Source organism: Polypterus senegalus, chromosome 12, assembly GCF_016835505.1.
Source record: "Polypterus senegalus isolate Bchr_013 chromosome 12, ASM1683550v1, whole genome shotgun sequence".
Classification (NCBI taxonomy): domain Eukaryota; kingdom Metazoa; phylum Chordata; class Cladistia; order Polypteriformes; family Polypteridae; genus Polypterus; species Polypterus senegalus.
Window position 1 is genome coordinate 148,339,371 of NC_053165.1, and position 24,066 is coordinate 148,363,436.

General features: G+C 40.7%; 1 protein-coding gene across 6 annotated transcripts in view; it reads right to left on the minus strand.

The window, feature by feature from the left end:
* LOC120539924 (protein unc-13 homolog C-like) overlaps positions 1 to 24,066 on the minus strand; it is a 471,266-nt gene that overhangs the window by 230,787 nt on the left and 216,413 nt on the right. For all 6 annotated transcript variants that reach the window (XM_039770276.1, XM_039770280.1, XM_039770279.1 and 3 more), the window contains one exon: positions 14,652 to 14,780. In XM_039770276.1, the coding sequence (XP_039626210.1) occupies positions 14,652 to 14,780 (129 nt within the window). The remainder of the gene's footprint in view (positions 1 to 14,651; positions 14,781 to 24,066) is intronic.

A 24,066-nucleotide genomic window follows, 5' to 3' on the forward strand; every position in this document is an offset into this window, starting at 1 on the left:
TAAAGACCCACCCAAGCCTATATGCTGTCAAAGTCCCTCTGTATGATTGCAATGCATTTGAGATTATCTGCCAGTCCACCTATCTTGGTATCATCTGCAAACTTCACCCAGTTTATTATTTGTATCCATCCATCCATTTTCTAACCCGCTGAATCCGAACACAGGGTCACGGAGGTCTGCTGGAGCCAATCCCAGCCAACACAGGGCACAAGGCAGGAACCAATCCTGGGCAGGGTGCCAACCCACCGCAGGACACACACAAACACACCCACACACCAAGCACACACTAGGGCCAATTTAGAATCGCCAATCCACCAAACCTGCATGTCTTTGGATTGTGGGAGGAAACCGGAGCGCCCGGAGGAAACCCACGCAGACACGGGGAGAACATGCAAACTCCACGCCAGGAGGACCCGGGAAGCGAACCTGGGTCTCCAAACTGCGAGGCAGCAGCGCTACCACTGCGCCACCGTGCCACCCCTTATTATTTGTATTCTTATCCAAATTATGTATAAATATTAAAAAATAGCAGCAGCCCCAGCACTGCCCCCTGCTGGCCACCACTCTTAACATCTCCTAATTCTGATAAGGTTCCTCACACCATCACCCCCCTGCTTCCTGTGTCTGAGCCAATTCTGCACCCACCTACACACCACACCGTGAACTCCCACTTCTTTTAGTTTGATGCCCGACCTCTCATGTGGCACCTTATGAAATGCTTTTTGAAAGTCCAGATAGATAATATCATCTGATTCAACCTGATTATATCCTTCCTCATAGAATTGCAGCATGTTATAAAGTCAGGAATGTGTCAAGCAGGTTATTTTAAAAATAACAAGTGCCCCCTGCTGGCACCACCAACACCCAAGCTTTTCTTGCAGTACTGACTGGGCCCAACCCTGCTTCACTTCAGGTGGGTGATCAGTTCTGAAACGCAGGTCACGTGGTATGGCTGCCCTATTTGAACGATGTAATCGTTTCACACGTTTGAATACACCTTTACAGGAAACAGTGCAACATCACCGGTTAGCTGGGTCACTTCAAAAAGAACGTTCAGGGTGTGGATCTTAAACCCTATTTGAATGGCATTTGTTTCACATCAGGAAATGGGATAAAGTCACCATTACTGGAGGGCCTCTGTCATCTTAGGCCTGCTCGAGAAACTCAAAGGATGGAATTTTAATGGACGTGTTGATTCGCACGGGACGAGGTTAACCTGGGGACTTTTAAAAAGCTCCGTAATCTTACCTGAGATGTGAATGCGCATGTTACTGACAAGAGTGATTCGGATGGGACTAAAATGACGGAGCTCGTCCAGTAATCACTTCTCTAGTCCTCTCCCTGTTGTAAAACTAATCCTGTCTGAATAGCGATAGAGTTTGGTAACTCGTGATTTATACGACTTGCTTAAAGAAGAAAAAAAAAAAGCATGTATGGTCGCATTTAAAAAAAGTTGTTGCAATGCTTCACACACTTCATCTAAATTCACCTTAGTCTATGTGATAATTAAGAGTGTCGTCACGTGTATGTGAGGATTTTCTCAGGCGTTTGGCTGATGTATTCACTGCACTCACAGCTTTCGTCCTTTACTCTTTATATTTTATTTCTTTTTTTTTACATTTTATTAATTTTATTTAAATCAGATAATATTCCATACAAGCAAGTCAAGTTTAACAAAATTTGGTTCAAAACAAATTGACGCCCACCCATGAGAAAGAGAGCTAGGTCAGCAGAGTAAAATGTTAATAATAGGAAAAATATGTAGATAAGTAAATGAATAAAAATAATTAGAATAAAAAAGAAACAAAAAAAAAAGAGAATCCGCTTCCTCAATGCTTTAAAAGCTTATTTTAAAATGTTATTGATCAGAACCTGCCAGGTTTTGATTGACAGATAGATAGATAGATAGATAGATAGATAGATAGATAGTGAAATGCACTATAAGCACTAGATAGATAGATAGATAGATAGATAGATAGATAGATAGATAGATAGATAGATAGATAGATAGATAGATAGATAGATAGATAGATAGATACTTTATTAATTCCAAGGGGACATTCACAATATCTGAAAATATTTTGTACAGATTCTCTAAGTGAGAGTTTGATTTTTTCCAGTTTCAAATAGCAGGGGTGTCGAACTCCAGTCCCGGACGGCCAAAGTGGCTGCAGGGTTTTATTGTAACCATCTTCTTCATTAGTGACCAGTTTTTCCTGCTAATTAACTTCTTTTGCCTTAGTTTTAATAAACTTGACTCAGGCAAACAATAAAGAGCCGCCACATGTCCTGCTTAACTGTGCCCACCACACAATAGCTACAAATAACGGAAAGGGACGGCCTCATAAAGGTCAGTCTCTCAGGTCATCGAAACATTTTGATGGTCTTCTTAGAAAAAAATGAAAATAAACAGTTTTGGAAATGTCTGCTGTGGCAGAATGAGAGCAGCAACAAGCCATAGAATTAAATAACAGGTTTAATTAACAACAAGAATCAGCTTCTCATTAAGAAACTGGTCGGTGTTTGAAGTCCCAATTCAGCTGGTTGTCTGTCAACTCTAATTTCTGTTTGGCTGTCATTTAATGAAGAAAAGAATCAATTCAGAGCACTGAATCTTTAAAAACAGGGCTATTGAAATGAAGGGAAAAGGAGTTAATTAGCAGTGAAAACTGGTCACTGATTAGGAAAAGGGTTAGAATGGAAACCTGTAGCCACTGCGACCCTCCAGGACTGGAGTTTGAAACCCCTGGTATAGAACATCAGTTACCAACTGACTTAGAATAGGAGAGTTAGGATTCTTCCACCTGAGCAAAATAAGTCAACGTGCCAATAGTGTAGTAACGGCAATGCCAGTTTGTTTGTCCTTCTCCACTTTAAGCCCCTCTGTGAGCCCACCAAACACGGCTGTTAATGGATTAGGAGGGATTGTGACACCCAGGCTGTCTGAAAGGCATTTAAAGATTTTGGTCCAGAATGATGTTAATTTGGTGCTCACCAAAAACATGTGACCCAGTGAGGTTGGAGCTCGATTGCAACGTTTGCAACTTGTCTCTTGCCCTGGAAACATTTTGGACGATTTCAAACGAGACAGATGTGCTCGATTATATAATTTATGATAAAGAATGATTTAAGATGTGAAGAGGTAGGGGAAATGACAGCGAAGGTGGTAGGGATGAGAACGCCGCCCGTTCGTGTGCACTGCACCACCGCCCTGCTGACCGCTGCCAAGAGTTGATTCTATAATAAAGTAAAATAAAAAGAGGAATAACTTTGGAGGTCAATCATCACCCCAAAAGTGGATAGTAGACGTCATGTAGTATATCCATCCATTATCCAACCTGCTATATCCTAACTACAGGGTATGTGTACCAAAATTCAATTCTATTGGTCAAATGGTTTGCGAGCTACACGTGATTTAAAATCCTGGACAGACAAACAGACAGCCACGGTGAACCGTATTCTATAATAAGATATTTAACATAACTAAAAAAATACTTCTATCCATTTACCATAACCTAAATAACTAACAAACGGCTCTTACAGAAAGTGTCCCTGTGTCTAGCAGTTCTTGTCTTTAGTGATTTTTAGTAACGTTTCCTTGATGGTAATAACTGAAAGAGTTGCTTACCCGGCTGAGTGTAGTCGTCAGCAGAGTGTAATTGGGGTCAGTCACGCAACACCCCATCATCACTAAACGCCCTCAACATCAGTCATGAAATGGTCACTGCATGCCCCGTTACACTCTGGTTAAGATTAAGGTTGTGGGACTCAAAGGGCGTTTCGTGACTGACGTTGTGGGCATCACCTGACTGATGCCATAGTTATTGCAGGCTGCAGTTAGACCCACCTCGCACTATTTACGGCTCATTACAGGACCTCAATGGAGTCCAGTTTCCATCGTATAGTCTTGTCTGCTGTCCGAATGACATGCTGCAATTTATGCTGGGAGTAAGGAGATGCATTGCGATACCAGACCATTACGGAGAAGGTGAGGATTATTTCACTCTATAGCCACACTGATTGGGAGGCGTTCAATTTTTTCCATGGACAGAGGAACTCCGAGTTCCATTTTCATCCCAGTTCAGATTGTGAGTGATAGCAGAATTTTTAATGATTGTACCCTGTCGACAGTGACACCTTTAAAGAGTGATAGAGAAGAGGAGTGTCTCCTAATATCCACAACCATTTCGACTGTTTTGAAGGAATTCCAATTAAGATTGTTGAAGGCGCAGCAACTGGCCAGCAGATCCACCTCCATCCGACATGGCACCTCATGCCCATCAGGGTGAATTATACCTTACTATAAATAAAAGGTCAACTGCCTTCCTAGTGCAGGGGTCTTTCTTAAATATGACGTTTTCATTTATTTTCGATTCGACTCCCTGTAGTAATCCAGCTTTACGTGTTTCTGTGTATTTTTGAAGTCATCATACGCAGTTCTGGTTATGTCCGCAAAACACAATGAGAAGCCTGAGGGCTCAATATTGGGAGCTGTAGAGCTCAGATGTATCGTTTGTGTTGTAGGTTTGTGATTCACACGTTGTAATTTATTTATAATGTTTTAAAAATGCATTCACTTAAATATACCCGGCTGTTCTATTTTGTGATTGATGTTATTGCAGTGAGTTTCTTTAATGAGATGGGTATTGATTTATTTATTATGTTTAGCATTTTAGCTGTTTCCATTATGGCTTTATAACTGAGATCTGATATTTTCACTAGACACGGGGGTCCTTATTTTTGGGGGTGTCACAGGCTTCAGCTGGGGGCACTACAACATTTATTGATACAAATGGCTTCAGTTTGGCTCTATTATAGGCACAAAGCTGGACAGTTTGACATCCGTGGCAGAGCGGCGGGCGCTGAGCAGACTCCTGTCAATCATGGAGAATCATCTCCAGACAGAGGAGCAGCTTCAGTGACAGACTGAGGAGACCCCAGACTATGTGACTCTTCAATTCCACCCGGGGTGGGTAAACGTTAACATTATACAAAGTTATTGTCTGTTATTCCTGCATTGTTCTCACTCTTTAATTTAATATTGTTTATTTTTATCAGTATGCTGCTGCTGGAGTATGTGAATTTCCCCTTGGGATTAATAAAGTATCTATCTATCTATCTATCTATCTATCTATCTATCTATCAATAGTATCCTGCCAACTACACTAAAATCTATCTATCTATCAACAGTATCCTGCCAACTACAATATAGTGCCTTTCATATCTATCTATCTATCTATCTATCTATCTATCTATCTATCTATCTATCTATCTATCTATCTATCTATCTATCTATCATATAGTGCCTTTCATATCTATCTATCTATCTATCTATCTAATTGTTCTAAATTGAATCGTATGATCAGGTGAGCTCAATAAAGCAGAGATCCTCATTGGCTGGACCAGGTCAAGGGGAACGCCCACATAACACCTGGCTGTGGCAGATAGAGGGTCATTTCCGGAAGGTGTCTGTCTACCTGGAGTGCTTGCCAACCAGGATCCTGATCTGTTTCATCATGTGATGGGTGCAGCAACACGATGTACCAGTGTATGCTCCCCAACCTGTCCTGACCTGAACCTTCTTATAGTTTTGCTTAATTCCATTGTATTTTAAATTGTCCACTTTTAAAACAGGGAATACTCACGACAAAGCACCTTTTTTTTTAAAAATAATGCCACCTGGCATCTTCAGTAACCGTTACTGTGTGTTGCTGGACTGTCGGAAGATGCCCGTGGTGAGAATGCCACACAGAGAAAACCCTTCCCAGGGATGGCATCAAACTGTTGACCCAAAAACCTCTAAGGAAGTGGTGCCGACCATCGGCCAGTGGACATTTCTGTACAATATGATGTCTGGGATGATAACAAAAAACTCTACAAATGATTCTGGGACGTTCTCTTTGCTCTACGACTGAATGCCAGATATATTTAACTGCTCTCTTATAGCATGGTGTTTACATGCTGTATCTCTTTTTAATTGAAAGTCAATATTTCAGCCACACTGGTCATCCATTTCACTGGGAAGGAAAAGCTGTAAATAAATGGGATCAATACAACAAGGTCTATAAATGCGCTGCTATGTTAAGCAGTTGAGATCTGGGTGAAGTCCCAATTGTGTTGGGCGTCCCATTCATTTATTGAATAGCTGTGAGTTAAAGAATGTGTGCTGTCTGCAGGTTATGAATTCTTTCCTGTGTTACAATCTTCCATTTCTATTTGGTGTTTCCTGAGGAGAATTGCGGAGGCAGAAAGCAGAGGGAGGCGATTAGCCTTCCCTTTCTGAAACGATAGACTCCAGCTCCTGCGAGAGGACTCTCTGGCCAGCAGTGATATGAGGTCTCATGTGCTGTCAGCTCTCAGTTGTTTGACAGGAGTTAGGAGCCATAAAGAGAAAGGGAGTGTGAGGTAATTGCAAGTCTACACACTAATAGAGGAGAAAACTAAACCAACATGGAAAAAATCATTAGAGCTAAAGACAACGGAGCATTAAGAACATAAAGAAAGAGGAGGCTGCGTGAATCTGAGAATCACTGCATCTGTAAAGCTCAATCGCAGTTTGTTTGATACCAGCTTAGCTTTCCAGACCTACAGACTTGAAATCAGGCACACGACTAGTTCTAACCATTGATCACATCCCTCAGGAAAAGTGGCCTGCAATCTACACTGTGAGCCGGAGACATGGAAACTGCGCCACACAGGCTGTAATGGCGGCGTGATGGTGAGCACGCTTACCATTAAATAAACAATTGGGGTTTGATTCCCACTCAGACTTCTTCATTAACTTTACTGCTTTTGTCATGGCCTCACACTGCTGCAGATGTGGCCAGAATGTCTCCAGAGAAATTAAGAGCAATTTAGGGTCACAATCCTAATCTCAGGCAGCACGGTGGCACAGTGGGTAGCGCTGCTGCCTCATAGTTAGGAGACCCAGGTTCGCTTCCCGGCTCCTCCCTGCGTGGAGTTTGCAAGTTCTCCCCGTGTCTCCATGGGTTTCCTCCTGGTGCTCCGGTTTCCTCACACAGTCCAAAGACAAGCAGGTTAGGTGCATTGGTGATCCTAAATTGTCCCTAATGTGTGCTTGGTGTGTGTGTGTGTGTGTGTGTGTGCGAGCGCCCGCGGTGGGCTGGCGCCCTGCCCGTGGGCTGTTTCCTGCCTTGTGCCCTGTGTTGGCTGGGATTGGCTCCAGCAGACCCCCCGTGACCCTGTAGTTAGGATATAGTGGGTTGGATAATGGATGGATGGATGAAATCCTAATCTCTCATCATAAAGCCTGCACTGCCCAAAGTCAAACACTTTGTCCCAACTTTCGCTACCTGTATTATATAGTGCCTTTCATATCTATCTATCTATCTATCTATCTATCTATCTATCAATCATATAGTGCCTTTCATATCTATCTATCTATCTATCTATCTATCTATCTATATCTATCTATCTATCTATCTAATTGCATTATATAGTGCCTTTTATATATATTATATGATGCATTTCATATTTTATCTATCTGTGTATCTATCTAATTGTATTATATAGTGCCCTGCATATGTATTATATAATGCCTTTCATTTCTAATCTATCTATCTATCTATCTATCATATAGTGCCTTTTCTATCTATCTATTATAGTATCTTTCATATCTGTCTGTTTATCACAACCTGTATTATATAGTGCCTTTCCTATCTATCTATCTATCTATCTAAGGGGCTTCTGTAAAAAGCCAAACCTCCCCCGAGGACAAATAAAGTTCCATCTATTTTTTATTTTTTTAACTTATTGTTAGTTTGTGGCCTTTTGTTGAATTCTGCTTTTGGTTATTGTTCTATATGTGACTTTTATTGTTTGTGGGACGGTGGTCAGTGGTTAGCACTGCTGTCTCACAGTTCAGTTCACACTTGTGGCCACAATAGGTGGTCCGGCATAGTTGGCAGTTGCTTCCCTGGCTATTTAGGACAACTTAAACACCGTTGTACAATTCTAAGCCACTCTGGATTCGTTCAGTTCCTCCTTCCTCATTGAATTCTGTGTATTTTGCAGAGTTTGGTAAAGTTTATGAACCTTTTTTAACTCCGCAGGGTTCACCTATCAAGAAAAAATATATCTCTTTCAGAAAAAATTAAACCGCATCTGAATTCATGACAGACCCTGTAATAGAAAAATGGCCAACAGTGAGGAAGTGAGAATAGAATAGATTAGAAAAGAATAGGGCCATGAAGTACTGTAGATTAAATGAGTTTGATGTTATATTATATTATTCCCAAAACCCTTTGTTGGAAAAAGTAGATTGAAAACATGAATGAATGAATAATAATATAATAAGCGCAGTCCCACTGCAATGATTTGGCAAATCAAAGTATTCCTAACGCAGGTCTGCTTTCTCTTTTAATTCATGAAGTCTTCTTCCGATGGCTCTTCCTCGTGACTGAGCCCTTCCCTCGTTTACATTCTGTCGGTGCTTCGGTTTCTTTTCCGTCGTTCCCGAGGCCGTTCCTCCGGAGCGCCGGACAATTCCCGCCGACTTCAATAATGAAGCAGCCTTCCCGCTGCGGCTTAGCTGCACGGCTCCTTGAGAAATATGACCTGCTGCCTGCCTGCCTTGCATTGTTGTGTGAGTAGAATCAAGCGGATCTGCTCTTTATTTTATGTACATATAGAGAGGATCACACAGTCAATACCGGAGTGGGGGGCATCTAGATGATCATCAATCCGGTAATAATCATTTCTGTTCTGCTTTTTTTTTTTTTTTTTTACTTTTTAATCACAAGAGTAATTAATTCCGTATTATGTATTACTTTAAATATTAACAAAAATTCTACAAAGGCTATTAATTTTCATTATGAGCCTGCCGGTTATCACGCTCAGAAATGACCGATTGTTTAGCAGTTTTCAATGTCAAACAATAAGAAAGCTCAGTGAGTGGCGGCTGCAGTGTCAACCTGCAAGTCACCCACACTGTAAAAATATCAGTAAATTTAACGGTAAAAATACTGTAAATGTACTGTAAAATACCTTCTCTGGAAAAAAAAGAAAGCTCCCTTACTGAAAATTACCTGTATATCTTAAACAATACATTTCATAAATTTTTACAGCCAAGTCCTATAAAATGAATATTTTCCTAACTTCAAAATATGCTACATACCATTTATTGTGACATTACTGTTAATTTTACAGTGTAAAACTATTAAATGGCGAATGTAAAACGCTAAAGAGCTGTTTCGTAACACCCAAATTACGATATTTGCATAAGGACACGCCCCCTATTACCATATTGTTCCTGGTGCCCGTGGATTTGTTCCTGCCTTGTGCGCTGCGTTGATGGGATTGGCTCCAGCAGACCCCCGTGACCCTGTGTTAGGATATATCGGGTTGGAAAATGACTGACTGATTTACTGAACTGCATACCTTTGCACAGCAGGGAAGAAAACGTAAAACTGAGTTAGCAGACTTGTTTTTCCCTGCGCGCTGAAGGATTTTTGAGGTTATGGAAGTTGATTTATGGTGGGTTGTATTCGGTAAGTTAGCACACCTGTAGGACACCATACACCACAAAAGCAACCTTTACTTCTCCGCCAGACAATGTGGTATGTGGTGTGATGCCAATGTGTATTGGGGTTTGATTCTGACAGTATTTTGTAAGGATTTATTGATTAGCATATGTATTACAATGCGTGGGTTTCAGGTTATGTTTAAACATTCACTTCTGTTGGAAAGTGCTGTTAAGAAAAAACAGTTATTTACTACAAAGTTATACTGTAGACCTAAAAATACTGTCACCTTCTTTTTTAACGGTAAAATTTAACCACAGCTGCTAGTACTTTACCGTCAATTTTTTAATTATTATTATTTTATTTACAGTGGCAGGCAAGAAATCTCATGTAATTCAGTCACAGAAAACGATAGTCCTGCACTCGGCCCCTGCTCTCCAGTCCGCAGAGTTTTTAGTCCACCCTGGGGTGGATTAATACTGTTACTGTTATTGTCAGGTTTATGAGGAATCACGACACACAATTCATCCTACGGCCCTGAATGGTCAGCTTCAGTCCGCGCTTCTGACAAAGACGACACTGGACGCTCCCGTCCTCCGACATAACGGTATACGCGAGTTTGCGCACCTCTGATCCTCGACTTTTTGGTCATATAAATAAATGTGTTGCCCGTTTACTCTATTTCAGATATCACTAATATGAATGTATCAGTCCTTTTCTTGGTATACAATAAATTAACACGGATTATTTAAAGCAGTGTCAGACGAAGAGGGAAAAAATGTGCGGTAACTGAGCTTCGCTGGAAGAGAATGAAAAAAATGGTTTATTTGTTAACTGTGATATTTTCCTTTTTCCTCCACAGGAAATCTGATTATGACGGAATATGTTTTATGTAAACAAGCTAAAGTGTGATCAGATGTTAGAGTGCATTGAGAGGAGAATCACTCCGATTTACTCTGAACGAACCGGGCAGCTGAAGAATACGCGGCCGTACAGACTGAGAGCGCGAGGGCGACTCGGAACACTCGGCTCTGCTTCACCAACAGAACCGTGCGGGGCAAGAAAGAAAAGGCCCTTCAAATTCACGAAGATTCTTGATGATGATACAGTATTTCCCTCTTTCATCAGTTAGCCATCTGCTTCGCTGCACAAATGAAAACGTTTACTGAATGGCGAGGCTTTTGCCTTTATCGTTTCTACTTTAAACGACTTTTAATATTGATATTATAAAAAAAGGTACTAATATCTTAGGTTCCTTGAAATGATTTTAGTAAAGGTAAATATTCTTTTAAACTTGTGTATCAATTAAATTGTTCATTGGTGTATCTCACTTCATAACAACATAAAGCACAATGCTGAGTTAAGAACAGTTTAAGAAAATGCCGACTTTGATTTTTCACATAAAAAATGAGTAATACTTCCAAAAGGATTGTTTCTTTCAATTTTCATTACCTGCAGTAACTGAGTACACTAATGCATTTGTAGGTGTTTTCGTTTTTTGTATTAGCAGATAGCAAGAAAGAATGAGGACGGACAGACAGACAGACAGAAAGACAGACAGACAGAAAGACAGACAGACAGATAATGTGAAAGGTGCTATATAATAGATAGATAGATAGAGATGTGAAAGGGACTATATAACAGATAGATAGATAGATATGTGAAAGGCACTATATAACAGACAGATAGATAGATAGATGATGTGAAAGGCACTATATAACAGATAGATATATAGATAGAGATGAGAAAGGCACTATATAACAGATAGATAGATAGATAGAAAGTATTCACAGCGCATCACTTTTTTCCACATTTAGTTATGTTAGAGCCTTATTCCAAAATGGATTAAATTCATTTTTTTCCTCAGAATTCTACACACAACATCCCATAATAACAACGTGAAAAAAGTTTACTTGAGGTTTTTGCAAATTTATTAAAATTAAAAAAACTGAGAAAGCACATGTACATAAGTATCTATCTATCTATGTTTTATATAGTGCCTTTCATGTCTATCTATCTATCTATCTATGTTTTATATAGTGCCTTTCATGTCTATCTATCTATCTATCTATCTATCTGTTATATAGTGCATCCGGAAAGTATTCACAGCACATCACTTTTTCCACATTTTGTTATGTTACAGTCTTATTCCAAAATGGATTAAATTCATTTTTTTCCTCAGAATTCTACACACAACACCCCATAATGACAATGTGAAAAAGTTTACTTGAGATTTTTGCAAATTCATTAAAAATAAAAAAACTGACAAATCACATGTACATAAGTATTCACAGCCTTTGCCATGAAGCTCCAAATTGAGCTCAGGTGCATCCTGTTTCTCCTGATCATCCTTGAGATGTTTCTGCAGCTTAATTGGAGTTCACCTGTGGTAAATTCAGTTGATGTGACATGATTTGAAAGGCACACACCTGTCTATAGAAGCTCCCACAGTTGACAGTTCATGTCAGAACACAAACCAAGCATGAAGTCAAAGGAATTGTCAGTAGACCTCCGAGACAGGATTGTCTCGAGGCACAAATCTGGGGAAGGTTACAGAAACATTTCTGCTGCTTTTAAGGTCCCAATGAGCACAGTGGCCTCCATCATCCGTAAGTGGAAGAAGTTCAAAACCACCAGGACTCTTCCTAGAGTTGGCCGGCCATCTAAACTGAGCGATCGGGGGAGAAGGGCCTTAGTCAGGGAGGTGACCAAGAACCCGAAGGTCACTCTGTCACAGCTCCAGAGGTCCTCTGTGGAGAGAGGAGAACCTTCCAGAAGGACAACCATCTCTGCAGCAATCCACCAATCAGGCTTGTATGGTAGAGTGGCCAGACGGAAGCCACTTCTTAGTAAAAGGCACATGGCAGCCCACCTGGAGTTTGCCAAAAGGCACCTGAAGGACTCTCAGACCATGAGAAACAAAATTCTCTGGTCTGATGAGACAAAGACTGAACTCTTTGGCTTGAATGCCAGGCGTCTCGTTTGGAGGAAACCAGCATCATGCTGTGGGGATGTTTTTAGTGGCAGGAACTGGGAGACTAATCAGGATAAAGGGAAAGATGACTGCAGCAATGTACAGAGACATCCTGGATGAAAACCTGCTCCAGAGCGCTCTTGACCTCAGACTGGGTTCATCTTTCAGCAGGACAACAACCCTAAGCACACAGCCAAGATATCAATGGAGTGACTTCAGGACAACTCTGTGAATGTCCTTGAGTGGCCCAGCCAGAGCCCAGACTTGAATCCGATTGAACATCTCTGGAGAGATCTTAAAATGGCTGTTCACCGACGCTTCCCATCCAACCTGATGGAGCTTGAGAGGTGCTGCAAAGAGGAATGGGTGAAATTTGCCAAGGATAGGTGTGCCAAACTTGTGGCATCATATTCAAAAAGACTTGAGGCTGTAATTGCTGCCAAAGGTGCATCGATAAAGTATTGAGCAAAGGCTGTGGATACTTATGTACATGTGATTTCTCAGTTTTTTTATTTTTAATAAATTTGCAAAAACGTCAAGTAAACTTTTTTCACATTGTCATTATGGGGTGTTGTGTGTAGAATTCTGAGGAAACAAATTAATTTAATCCATTTTGGAATAAGGCTGTAACATAACAAAATGTGGAAAAAGTGATGTGCTGTGAATACTTTCCGGATGCACTGTAGATGTGAACGGCACTATATAACAGATAGATAGATAGATAGATAGATAGATAGATAGATAGATAGATAGATAGATAGATAGATACTATATTAACAACAGACAGACAGATATTAAAGGTACCATATAACAGATAGACAAGGACAACAAAGTTATATGCAGTTGCCTTTAGCTCAGACATATTAAGACAACAATCAAAAACCAAGTTATAAAAACATACATCTAGTTAAATTGCAAAGCTGATAAAAAAGAGGCGCGTTTTGAGTCCACCTTTAAAACCAGCAACAGGAGCTGCTCTGACCCTGAAGACCCGCCTCTTTTCTTAGTGGCAGCCAATAATCTCACCAGTTGTAGATGAATCACGGATGACTGGCTGATACCTTTATACAAAGACTAACAAGTAACTGAACAGTAAGATATACAAGAATGGGTCACTTTCTCTTCAATCAGGAAACAATCGTATTGGCATCACTTTAGAGATTATTTTAAGATAAAAAAAAATGCTACCCTTGATGACTGGATGGATTTTTTTCACTTTTTTGTTAATGAGTGCTAAAGTCTTACAGAGAACCCCACAATATTTTTAAGTGGACTAAACACGATTACTTAAGGTTTACTTTCATTGAACTGAAGGAAATTAATTGCCAACCAGCCTTTAATCCGCCAAAAGCAGTTAAAAAATTTCCTGAAACAGCTCAGGTTTCACTGACAAATTAAGCTGTATATCATCAACACAAAAGTGAGGAGAAATATTGTATGTCCAAGTCATCTGCGCCAAATGTATCCCTGTGGGACTGCACATGAGACAGCAGCATATGAGGAGAATTGATTTCCAATATTGACAGAAAATGTTTGATGATTAAAGTGAGAGACATCCATTCCAGCGCTGGCAACCCAATTTTCAAAGTGGTCAAACAGTATAAAATCATTAACAGTACAACAATAACAACAACATTTATTTATATATTACATTTTCATGCAAATAATGTAGCTCAAAGTGTTTGTATTAAAAGCAGCACTGAAATCACAGTAAAATCAAAATGGCAAAATCGTCAGAATCAACAGCAAGTAGAGAGTCAAATGTAACCTTCAAAAGAGCAGACTCAGTACTATGATAAGCACTGAGCCCTGACTGGTATGATTCCATAATATTATCATTACCAAGAAAGGACAGCAACTGAGAAAAATCAACCTTTATAAGAACTTCAGAGAGCAATGACAACAATGGAATAGAAATAGATAGATAGATAGATAGATAGATAGATAGATAGATAGATAGATAGATAGATAGACAGTGAAATGCACTATAATAGATAGATAGATAGATAGATAGATAGATAGATAGATAGATAGATAGATAGATAGATAGATAGATAGATATGCAGTATATTATTAATATATACCTTAAAACATAAATAAAAAACAATGCTTTCATATAATTCATTTCTACCCAATTACAAGGGTGGCACAGGGCAAGGAGCAACTGTGGCTGCTATGACAGACAGACAACTTACTTGATCGAGAAGCTGGTTGTAAAGATCGTAACAGTTATCGAAGATGTATTTATAAGTTGAATCCAGACACGCTCGTACACAGTCCTTCACCACCATGCTTGCCCGAGGAGGGCTCTGGAGTTCCAGCACCTACAACAATAAAAGTAGAGCATAATGGATCACATTTTCTCATAGGATGTTACTGTCTCTAAATCATAGTATGTTTCTGGGTAGAAAAGAATAACCCCAGCATTGCATCATGAGGAGCTTAAAATCTTTATGTACCACACACTTGGTAATGGCGGTTCATTCCATACGTGTGAACTACATGCTAACAGAAAACAATTGAAGAAGTTTTGTTTCATTTCTATGGATTTTTGTGTCGTCCCATGAGAGAACTTTGGCTTGCCTGCAGTGTTATTAAAGACACTCCAGACATCACTCGAGCCGAGCAGCCCAGCGTTCTCTCATAGAGAGCTTCCTGCATTAAGAGTTAAGCAGTCCCACCAAATGCAAAATAAGCAATAAGTTTCCCTCAGTAATTTAGAGTATTTATTACAATGTGTATAACAAGCCCCAACTGTGTCCTCCTAAGGAATTCTTTACCATTCTTTCCATGATATGCTCAATGTAATTTCTTATCTAGAGTCATCCTGCACCCAGTTTGTGACACGGTCTCCATGGTGGGTACTGCCGGCCTGTTTCTCGGCTCAGCTGATTGGTCCTGCAGTGCTCTTTATACCCCTGGCTGTCTACGCACTTTCAGACTGAACTTTCCAGTTTAGCCGTCTGGCTGGAATGTTTGTAGAAAGTTGTCAGTAATTTGACAAAGTTTTTTTGTTAATTTTAATTGCACTTTTGCCTTTCCTGTAGAAGCTTTTCTCAGTCAAGATGGTGCAGTGCAAGCCAGTAAAGTACGAACAGTCCAGTAATGTTTGTCTGCTTAAAAGTAGCAACAGTCAGAAAGCAGACCAATATAGGAAAGCAATGGGCACAGGACAGCAACTCTGAACAGAAAGGAGATGAGTGGCATTGTGATCTTCACCCACCGCTGATGTGGACACCTGACAATGCTAAATTTTAAAAAGCCACCAAGAAAGTTCTTCCCAGAACTCTTCCCGAGTCCAGTTATGGAAAAAGCAGGCACTGCAAATAGAAAATCATTTACGTGGTGTGACAATTTAATTCCCGGATTGCACCTTTAAAAAATATACATGTGGAACTGTACACTAGTTTTAATTTGTTACTAACCCTCACCTGTTTCTCTTCTCGTGGCACTTGGTGCCACTGCCCACCTGCCAAGTTGTTCTGCCTACCTAAGGTAAAGTCATCTCTGATGGTGGATTGCAGGAATCATCGGGTAGAGGGGTCCTTTCATTGGATTGGCTGGCTCAGCGCTGACTCAGCTGTGGAATGGCCAATAGGGGGTGGCAGCTTGATGGCCGAGGTCTCCACTGACTCTGAACAAATCCAAATCCTATTATGGGATATCATCTACTGTTGAAATCTGCTCTGTACTTGTAATATTTCTATTGTACTATTGTATTGAGGATTACTTGTGTTCTGTTCTGTGTATTGTATTGTATTGAGGCCCTTCTTTTTGACACCCACTGCATGCCCAACCTACCTGGAAAGGGGTCTCTCTTTGAACTGCCTTTCCCAAGGTTTCTTCCAATTTTTTTGGGAGTTTTTTCTTGTCTTCTTAGAGAGTTAATGCTGGGGCACTGTCAAAAGGCAGGGCCTGTTAAAGCCCATTGCAACACTTCTTGTGTGACCTTGGGTTATATAAAAACAAATTGTATTGTATCGTATTGCATTGTAGTGGCTATTGTCGCCTTCAAACTACTCCTGACGTAAACGGCGTTCCCGTTTTTGGAAGCAGGCCTGGAACACATTTTCAATCTTAACGTCCGTCATTGCTGCTTTTGGCTGTCTGCTTCTGGGGTCATCCGTCACATCATCTCGCCCATCACTGAACCTCTTATGCCACTCAAACACACTCGACCTTTCATAGAATCTTCACCATATGCCACTTGTAACAGTTGTAACATTTGTCGATTTTCACATAAAATGTAATATTAATACTCGTATGTTGCCTATTTTTACGCCAAAGTGTACATGCAGATATCTCTTACTGTCCCAATAGCAAACAACTGGCTCTATCAGCTTGTAATTTACGCACATATTAGTTTAAACATGCTCAAACACGAATACTCATATGATTTCGATACAAGTACGTCTCGGGTCCACTACGTGGCCATTCCGGGAATTAAATTGTCACACTTCATATTTACTTATTTATTTATTTTTAATTGTTTGTCAGCCTCATCCTGTCTGGCAAGCACCTCAGCAGATGGAGAAGAGCACTGCTACCTGCCAGCTCCACAGCCATGTGTCTAAGGTGGGCACTGTGTGTAATCTGCCTGTTCTGCTCATGTTCACCTCAAAGTCAGGTTTTGCTTTTTCAGCGTAGGCAGTTCATAACCAGCTGGGTAGCGGGTGGCTGTAAGGCTTGTACTTAACGTCTGAATCTATATTGCTGCATTTTGTTGGATGATGACGATGTCAGATGGTATCTTGAAGATCTGATGCCAATCGAGACAGACCAGACACCATACAAAAAAAAACACAAAAAAAAAACAAACCCAAAACTGGTACCAAAACTAGCTACTTTCATACTTTACAGGAATGACACCTCCTCTTACTCTTCCGAAACAAAGCGCTATCAAGAAGAATGGGCCTACCATGTGGCTCCTAACCAAAAATGGTACTCTGACGTTCCATCAAGCTGTTCTGCAGAAACAAACTCCAAATTTTGGAACTACAGACATTGTATTAAAAAAGCAAGCTGCAGTCTGCCTCAGCTCCAAGTTTTCAGTGTTTTGCTCAGATGGCTGTGTGATGAACGACTTTAGGAGACTCGTGAACATATCTCTGGATGCTTTCTTTGCCAGCATTTTTTGGCCTAGTGTATCCTTTCTTTCTCGTCGATCTAACTACATTTGTGCATTCTTTGAAATTGAAGAAAATGGTGAGAGGAATAACAGTTGGCTAGTCCTGTCGAGGAGGACTGAGTAATGGCTAAAGAAGATTGGTCTCTGAATCAGGATGAGCTGCCCTGTAAGCCCCAAGCCCATTGGTCCATGAGGTGTGCCCAGAAACAAAAGGATTGGCATACGGTTTTGTCTCTGTGTTTCTCTCTCTCTCTTTCCTGTAAACACCGTGGCGGGTAGACTGGCATCCCGACTGGGATGGATGGTGGATCCCTGCATGGCTGAGAAGCCATAATGGAAGGGCAACATGAGAGGAGGCATAACTTGGCCGGGATGGAGCTGGATTATTATCCCAGTCAGGGTGAAAGGTCATTGGATAGATTGGGGTAGTTTGTATGTCAAGAACAGTTTCTCCCCCAGTACAATAGATGTCAGTGCTCCACTAGCATGGACCAAGTATGGACACTCGCAGGGATCCATGGGGTTTGTTTAGACCTGAGGGACAACACTGTCACTGCTGTGTGAAGGACTCCCCGTTTCAAGGGACTTCATCAATGGACGAGTGGTAAAAGTGAATGACACGTTGTCGCAGGCACTATGTATGTATGTTACAAAAAGAGAGTAGGAAGTAAGGTTGAAAGAACTAGCATTCAAAGTAAACGACGTGTCGCACCCCGATCAAAGGACCGCTGTTCAGAGAGCCGACAACGAAGAGCCACGGGAGATGCAGATTTCAGTGCTCAAACCATCCGAATCAACAAATCAGCCTAACAAGTGAAAGTATGGATGAGGCCGCATAGCATGATTAACAGAATTGATTAACAAAAAGGCCATCAGTCATTAACAGCCTGGGATTAGGAACGTTAGAATGAAAGGGAGGGGTAATTGGGTGATGCTCAGCTCCAGGTGGCAAATATATCTTTTGAACCAAAGTGGCTGTTATGAGAAAGTGTAGATCAGGAAGGAAAGTGTTATAAGAAGGTCTGCTGGGATGGACGTCTTCGAGGCATGGTTATTGTTACGACAGTTAAAGGGACTATATGAGGCAAGGTTAGTGATAAAATAAAATCTACAAGACCGGGTGATTGTTATCAGAAAATATGTGGAGTGAAGTCATCATCATGAATAACCATGTCAAGCAGATGATGAGAAGGTGAGAAGCAGGAATATTTTGAGATAAGAATTGTAATAAATATGAGGCTCACCTAGCACACGGGGCTCACTTCATTGTACTGAGACAGACTTTATGTGCTCTGCAATGGTTTTCTATGCTGTGCAATAAAGTCTATTCTGATATGAAGAAGTTTTCTCCACAACAGTTTCACCTCGATTTACTACAGACGTTTTAACGAATGATCTCAGATATAGAAATAGATGACCCTAGATGAGAATGAAAATGTCATTAAAAATGAATTCCATTTATGTCAATTGAAGATGATCTTGGCGCAGCGTCACGTCTGGACCCGTAAGACTATTGCTGGAACGGATTGGACACCAGCTGATGGGGAGCAAAAGGTGAAAATGTGTGGCACTCGGCCTGGCTGAACTCGAGAGAGAAAGCAAGGAGCTAAAACTTGGCGTCCATTAAATTATGGACAAAAGTCCTGGTGTTTCTCAACGCCAAACAGGTCTACAAATTATGTCTTTTTAATTGTGGCCATTATAGGCCTGTGCTGCACCTGACCCCGTAAATTTTCTTCTTTGTACAAATTTTTAAAAAAAATCTGTTTTTTATATTTTACATGGCTACATTTTAAACGAAATAACAAATATGGAAAAATGGTCAGAAATCCTAATTAATACTCTGGCCCTTCTGTGAAAATGTTTAATCTTTTTCTGAAATAAGAATAATGAATAAATTAAAAAGAGGACCTCGTAAGTATGCTTTAATGGCGTTTCCAACTGCATTAAATATGAAGTCACTCTTTCCCTAAATGCCAATGTGACATTAAAAATGCACCCTGTATGAATTTGCATACCGCCGTAGCTTTAAATTATGAAAGCAGGAGCTGTCAGACAAACACGCAATTGATTTGTTTGTATCAATACACTTCATTAATCCACTGAGGGCCATAAAGCTAACAACAGATGGCTTATATAGTTTTTGAAGATGCGTTTCATTTTTATTAGTGGTTGGATTTGAGCCAAAATAAAAGTAGAAGCATAAAAAGTCCCCTAAGAATGAGTGGAAAAGAGAGGTGGACACATCAGGTCAAGGAAGGGGGACCCCCACCCCTGTCAACTTGAGTTAAGCCAACCAGTGGCATAAACCAGACAATGGTGACCACACAGAATGGTGTGTCTACAGTGTGACCCACCAGAGAAGAGATAAGACCCCAGAAAAGGAGATAAAGTGGGTCTTCTGGATGTATGAGATAGAGCTGCCTTTATTCCCTCTTAACCCCAAGATGTTGCCAGGTTGTCAGCCAAAGACACACACATTAGGCTGACTGTTGTCTCTAAATTTGCACATTATGAGTGAGTGTGAGCATAGAGACCACTGCCACGTTGTGTTCTGTCTTGTTCTGTCAGGATAAGCTTCAGCTTCTACGACGTTGGCCAAGAATTTGATGTGACTAATGTCGTAGTTCCTCACAGTTGTCCATAAGGCTGCATGTCAAATCCACTCAAAAATCTTCTTAAAGTCCACAGAAACTGTGAGAACCTGGAGTTCAAAAGCACTCAAGTCCCAAAACGCACTTCCAATAATGCCCACTAGAGGGGTAAAAACATCAAAACCCAGCTAGTATCAGGGCAAAAGCAGAATCTTCATAAATAAAAACGTATTGTCCAAAGCCGTTCTGTAAAAAGGATAAAGCTCCTCGAGGTGTTGCCGAAACAAGAGGACAATCCAAAGCAAACCCAAAAACGAAATCCAGAGAACAGTCGGAACCAAAAAGAGCAGAAGGTCGAGAAATCCATAATCAAAAAGGTACAAAGCACAGAGAAACGCAGGAACTCACCAACTGCAGAACGCATTCACAAGGAACCACCAGGAACTGTGGGAGACCCTCCAGATGTAGAGGGCAGAGGGCAGTTCCTTGGCGGGGATTGGCAGGTGGCCCCTCCCCATTGGGGGACCACCCACAAAACACATGGAACGCAACACAGACATTGAAACATAACACACAAGCAATGGCAAATAAACACAAATAAAATGAATACCTCACAAAGATTCATCAGACAGAAGCCTGCTTGCTCCTCAGCAGTTCTAGTTGCTTACACTTTAAAATTTCATGGTTATCCATCCATCCATCCATTTTCCAACCCGCTGAATCCGAACACAGGGTCACGGGGGTCTGCTGGAGCCAATCCCAGCCAACACAGGGCACAAGGAAAGGAACCAATCCCGGGCAGGGTGCCTACCCACCACAGAATTTCATGGTTAACAAATTGTAAATTGAAACATTAATGTTTACATTATAATTTACATTGAGTACATTTTAATTAATCAATATGGTGAGCAGAGACTGAATGGTAATTTATATGGACATTTCAGATTTACTTTAATTAAATTCTTTCCTATTATGAGGAAATTATGGCTATAAAAACACCATAATATTCATTAGCTGACATATTGTCAATTATAAAAGAAATAGATAGTCCTAAATGAGAATGGAAATGTCATTAAAAATTAATTCCATTTGTGTCAATTGAAGATGGCTTGCAGTTAAAGGGCTTTTATTTAATTTCTTAGTTAAATATTATTTTCCTCTAATTATGAAGTACGTACGCTTACTTAAAAGAGTTTCCTGAAAATCAAACATTGAGGAAAAAATGGACATACCGCTATCATCCTCTAATTCAATAATTCATCCGTCTACAGTATAATATAACATTGGCGCATCCTAACAGGCTTTGTCATGGTACTGTATGTAATAACCTGCCGAAACAAAAGGGGTCGCTGTCGTCGACACTGCCATCCCCTAGAAACTGCCCAATGAGGATAACTGACACCGACCCTTCCATAAAAGTACCATCTTCCCAGACGGAAGTGTCAGTTTGTCAAGAGTGAGTTGCCAGGTGGCACCTCCAAGCCGACTGACCTCAATTTGCGGCTAGGGGCTGAATACCTGGGATTTGTTGCCTTTTGTACCCCAGAAAACCTAAGGGCAAATATGCCAAAGAGCGTATCTTTTGTGCTAGATATTAAATGGGACAACCCCAAATTATCCTTTTTGCACCCCGTCATTCCTGCACTTTGCCACACATTCTAAAAATCTATTCAGGGTTCTGGGGGGCTGAAGCAAGGTGGGCACCAATCCTGGAGAGGATGCCCCCTTTACCACAGGGTCCACTCACCAAGTCACTTTCGTCTGCTAGTGATCACACGTGTGAAGATTTTTAAAATAATATGATATTTCAAACACCTCTGGCTGGTATGCCCTAAGGAAAGACGCTACACAAAACAAGAAGGTCTCAGGTTCAGTCAGGTTCAATCAGGATCAATCCCAACTTCTGACTGACTGATTAGCTGACCCTTAAATAGCTGCTTCTCCAAATCCACCAGAGACGTGGAAACAACTGCACTACCCTCACGTGGGGTAAATGAATTATTTAGAATAAAAGCCTGCTCAGTAAACACGTCTGCTGACACAAAGGGTTCTTTTGTTTTACTGCTAACCTTGTTGTGCACCGTAAGCTGTTATTCTAATTCAAAGCTTTGTGTTTTCTATATTTATTGTTATTTAGCGTAACATGTAGGTATTTTTTGTATCCAATATTGTTTGAAACGCTTATTAATTTTGGAAAGCTATGAAATGCTTTCAGCATGGAAAAGGTGTTACGTAAATAAAATGTATTCAGTTTATTCATTGCTAGCTAAAGCACTCAGCATTTACCGGGTATATTTGTTGAATGGAGTTACAAAAGAAAGCAAAGATGTATGAGTTATTTTAAATGGTACGCTCTTGTTATTGCTAGCTGTCCCATCTGTCATCAACAATGCCTCTCTATCAATGTCGAAAATTTCTCTTTGGGTTTGATTAGAGTCCAGAATTGCAGTAGCTCTTTGTTGGGTTGCTCCTTTGACCACTGCCATGTCTGACTCGTCCTCTTAGCTCAAGGCGGACAGTGCATAGTGCTTAAATTATGAAGAAAAGCTGACAAAGAACCTAACATTGCAGACTAACAGACCATAAAATTAAATAGGGTCTGAGATTGGCAAGGATTGGTTTCTAATTAAGCAATTTGATTGGACTGAAACCCTGCAGCCACTGTGGCCCTCCATTACCGACATTGCCCACCATTGCTCTAACAGCAGCCAGATTCACTGACAGGGCTGAACTTCCAGACTCCAACTCCCATGTACCCCTGTGGGTTTCCAAACTGTGATGCCTTGAGAAGACCACTGCCACCTATTGTATGGGGAATGGAACTGCTCCAGGTGTAATAAGAACATACGTTTAATATGTCACTGTCCTCTGTGCAAATATATCTTATAAATCTACTTTTCAGAGCCAGATTTAGCACAGGGGCTCATCATTTAGAACTGCTAGGCAAAGCATAATATAAGACAAGGCAGATAAAGACAACTGGGAAAAACGTGCAGTCAGACTGCGAGCAGTTGTATACTATTTTTTTGCCTATCAGAATCAGCATGAAACTGTATCCTCTTTGCCTTGTTTGGAATTGTATTATTCACCAAATTGGGGGTCTGCATGTGGAAGAAACAATATAAAGCCTTGGAAAGCAGCCAAGCACCTTTGAACCCGACGGACGGATGGAAGATAATGTCATCTGATCCTAAAAATCCTTCCACTGCATGGTGAAAATGGCAGACTCTACATAGTGGGCCCCCTCTCCCGAACTGGGCTTTTGCTATTGACTTCCTTCATCTGTTATGCAGTGTCAGCCGTCATTAAACAAAGCTAAGTTATTTCTCCTATCTGATTTCTTACTGTCGTATCACAAAGGGAGAGGTATCGACTTTTTATATTATATCTATATACAGTAGATTTGGGTTATGTAACACGCCGCAATTACAAAAGAACTCATTCCCAGGGAGCCAATTCCCCTTTGTTGGATACACCAGGCCTCCGGCTTCTGCTGGTGCTTTCAGCCAGGCATGAAGTTGTTCTCTCATTTATCTGTCCTCCATGTTACTTATACAGGTTTTACCCAGCACTTCCTCTCTCAGACATGTTCCCATTAAACCTGCTTCTCAGACTTGTTCATTCTGAGGCATGTTGCTCACCTCCTGTCTGCCTTTTGACAGGCTCCCATTAACCCGCAGTGAAAATATTTGTATTCTTGGGAATGTTTCCCAAATTTGAAGCCCATTCTCAGTGTTCCTCCTACGCCTTTCCTAAATATCATGGTGTGTGCCAGCCTCTCCTGTCCAGCTCTTCCTGTCTTGATTGTACTTGACTGAGCAACCAAAGTGAAATTAACCAATCAGACCAAAGTAAAACTAATCAATCAGACCAAGGTGAAACTAACCA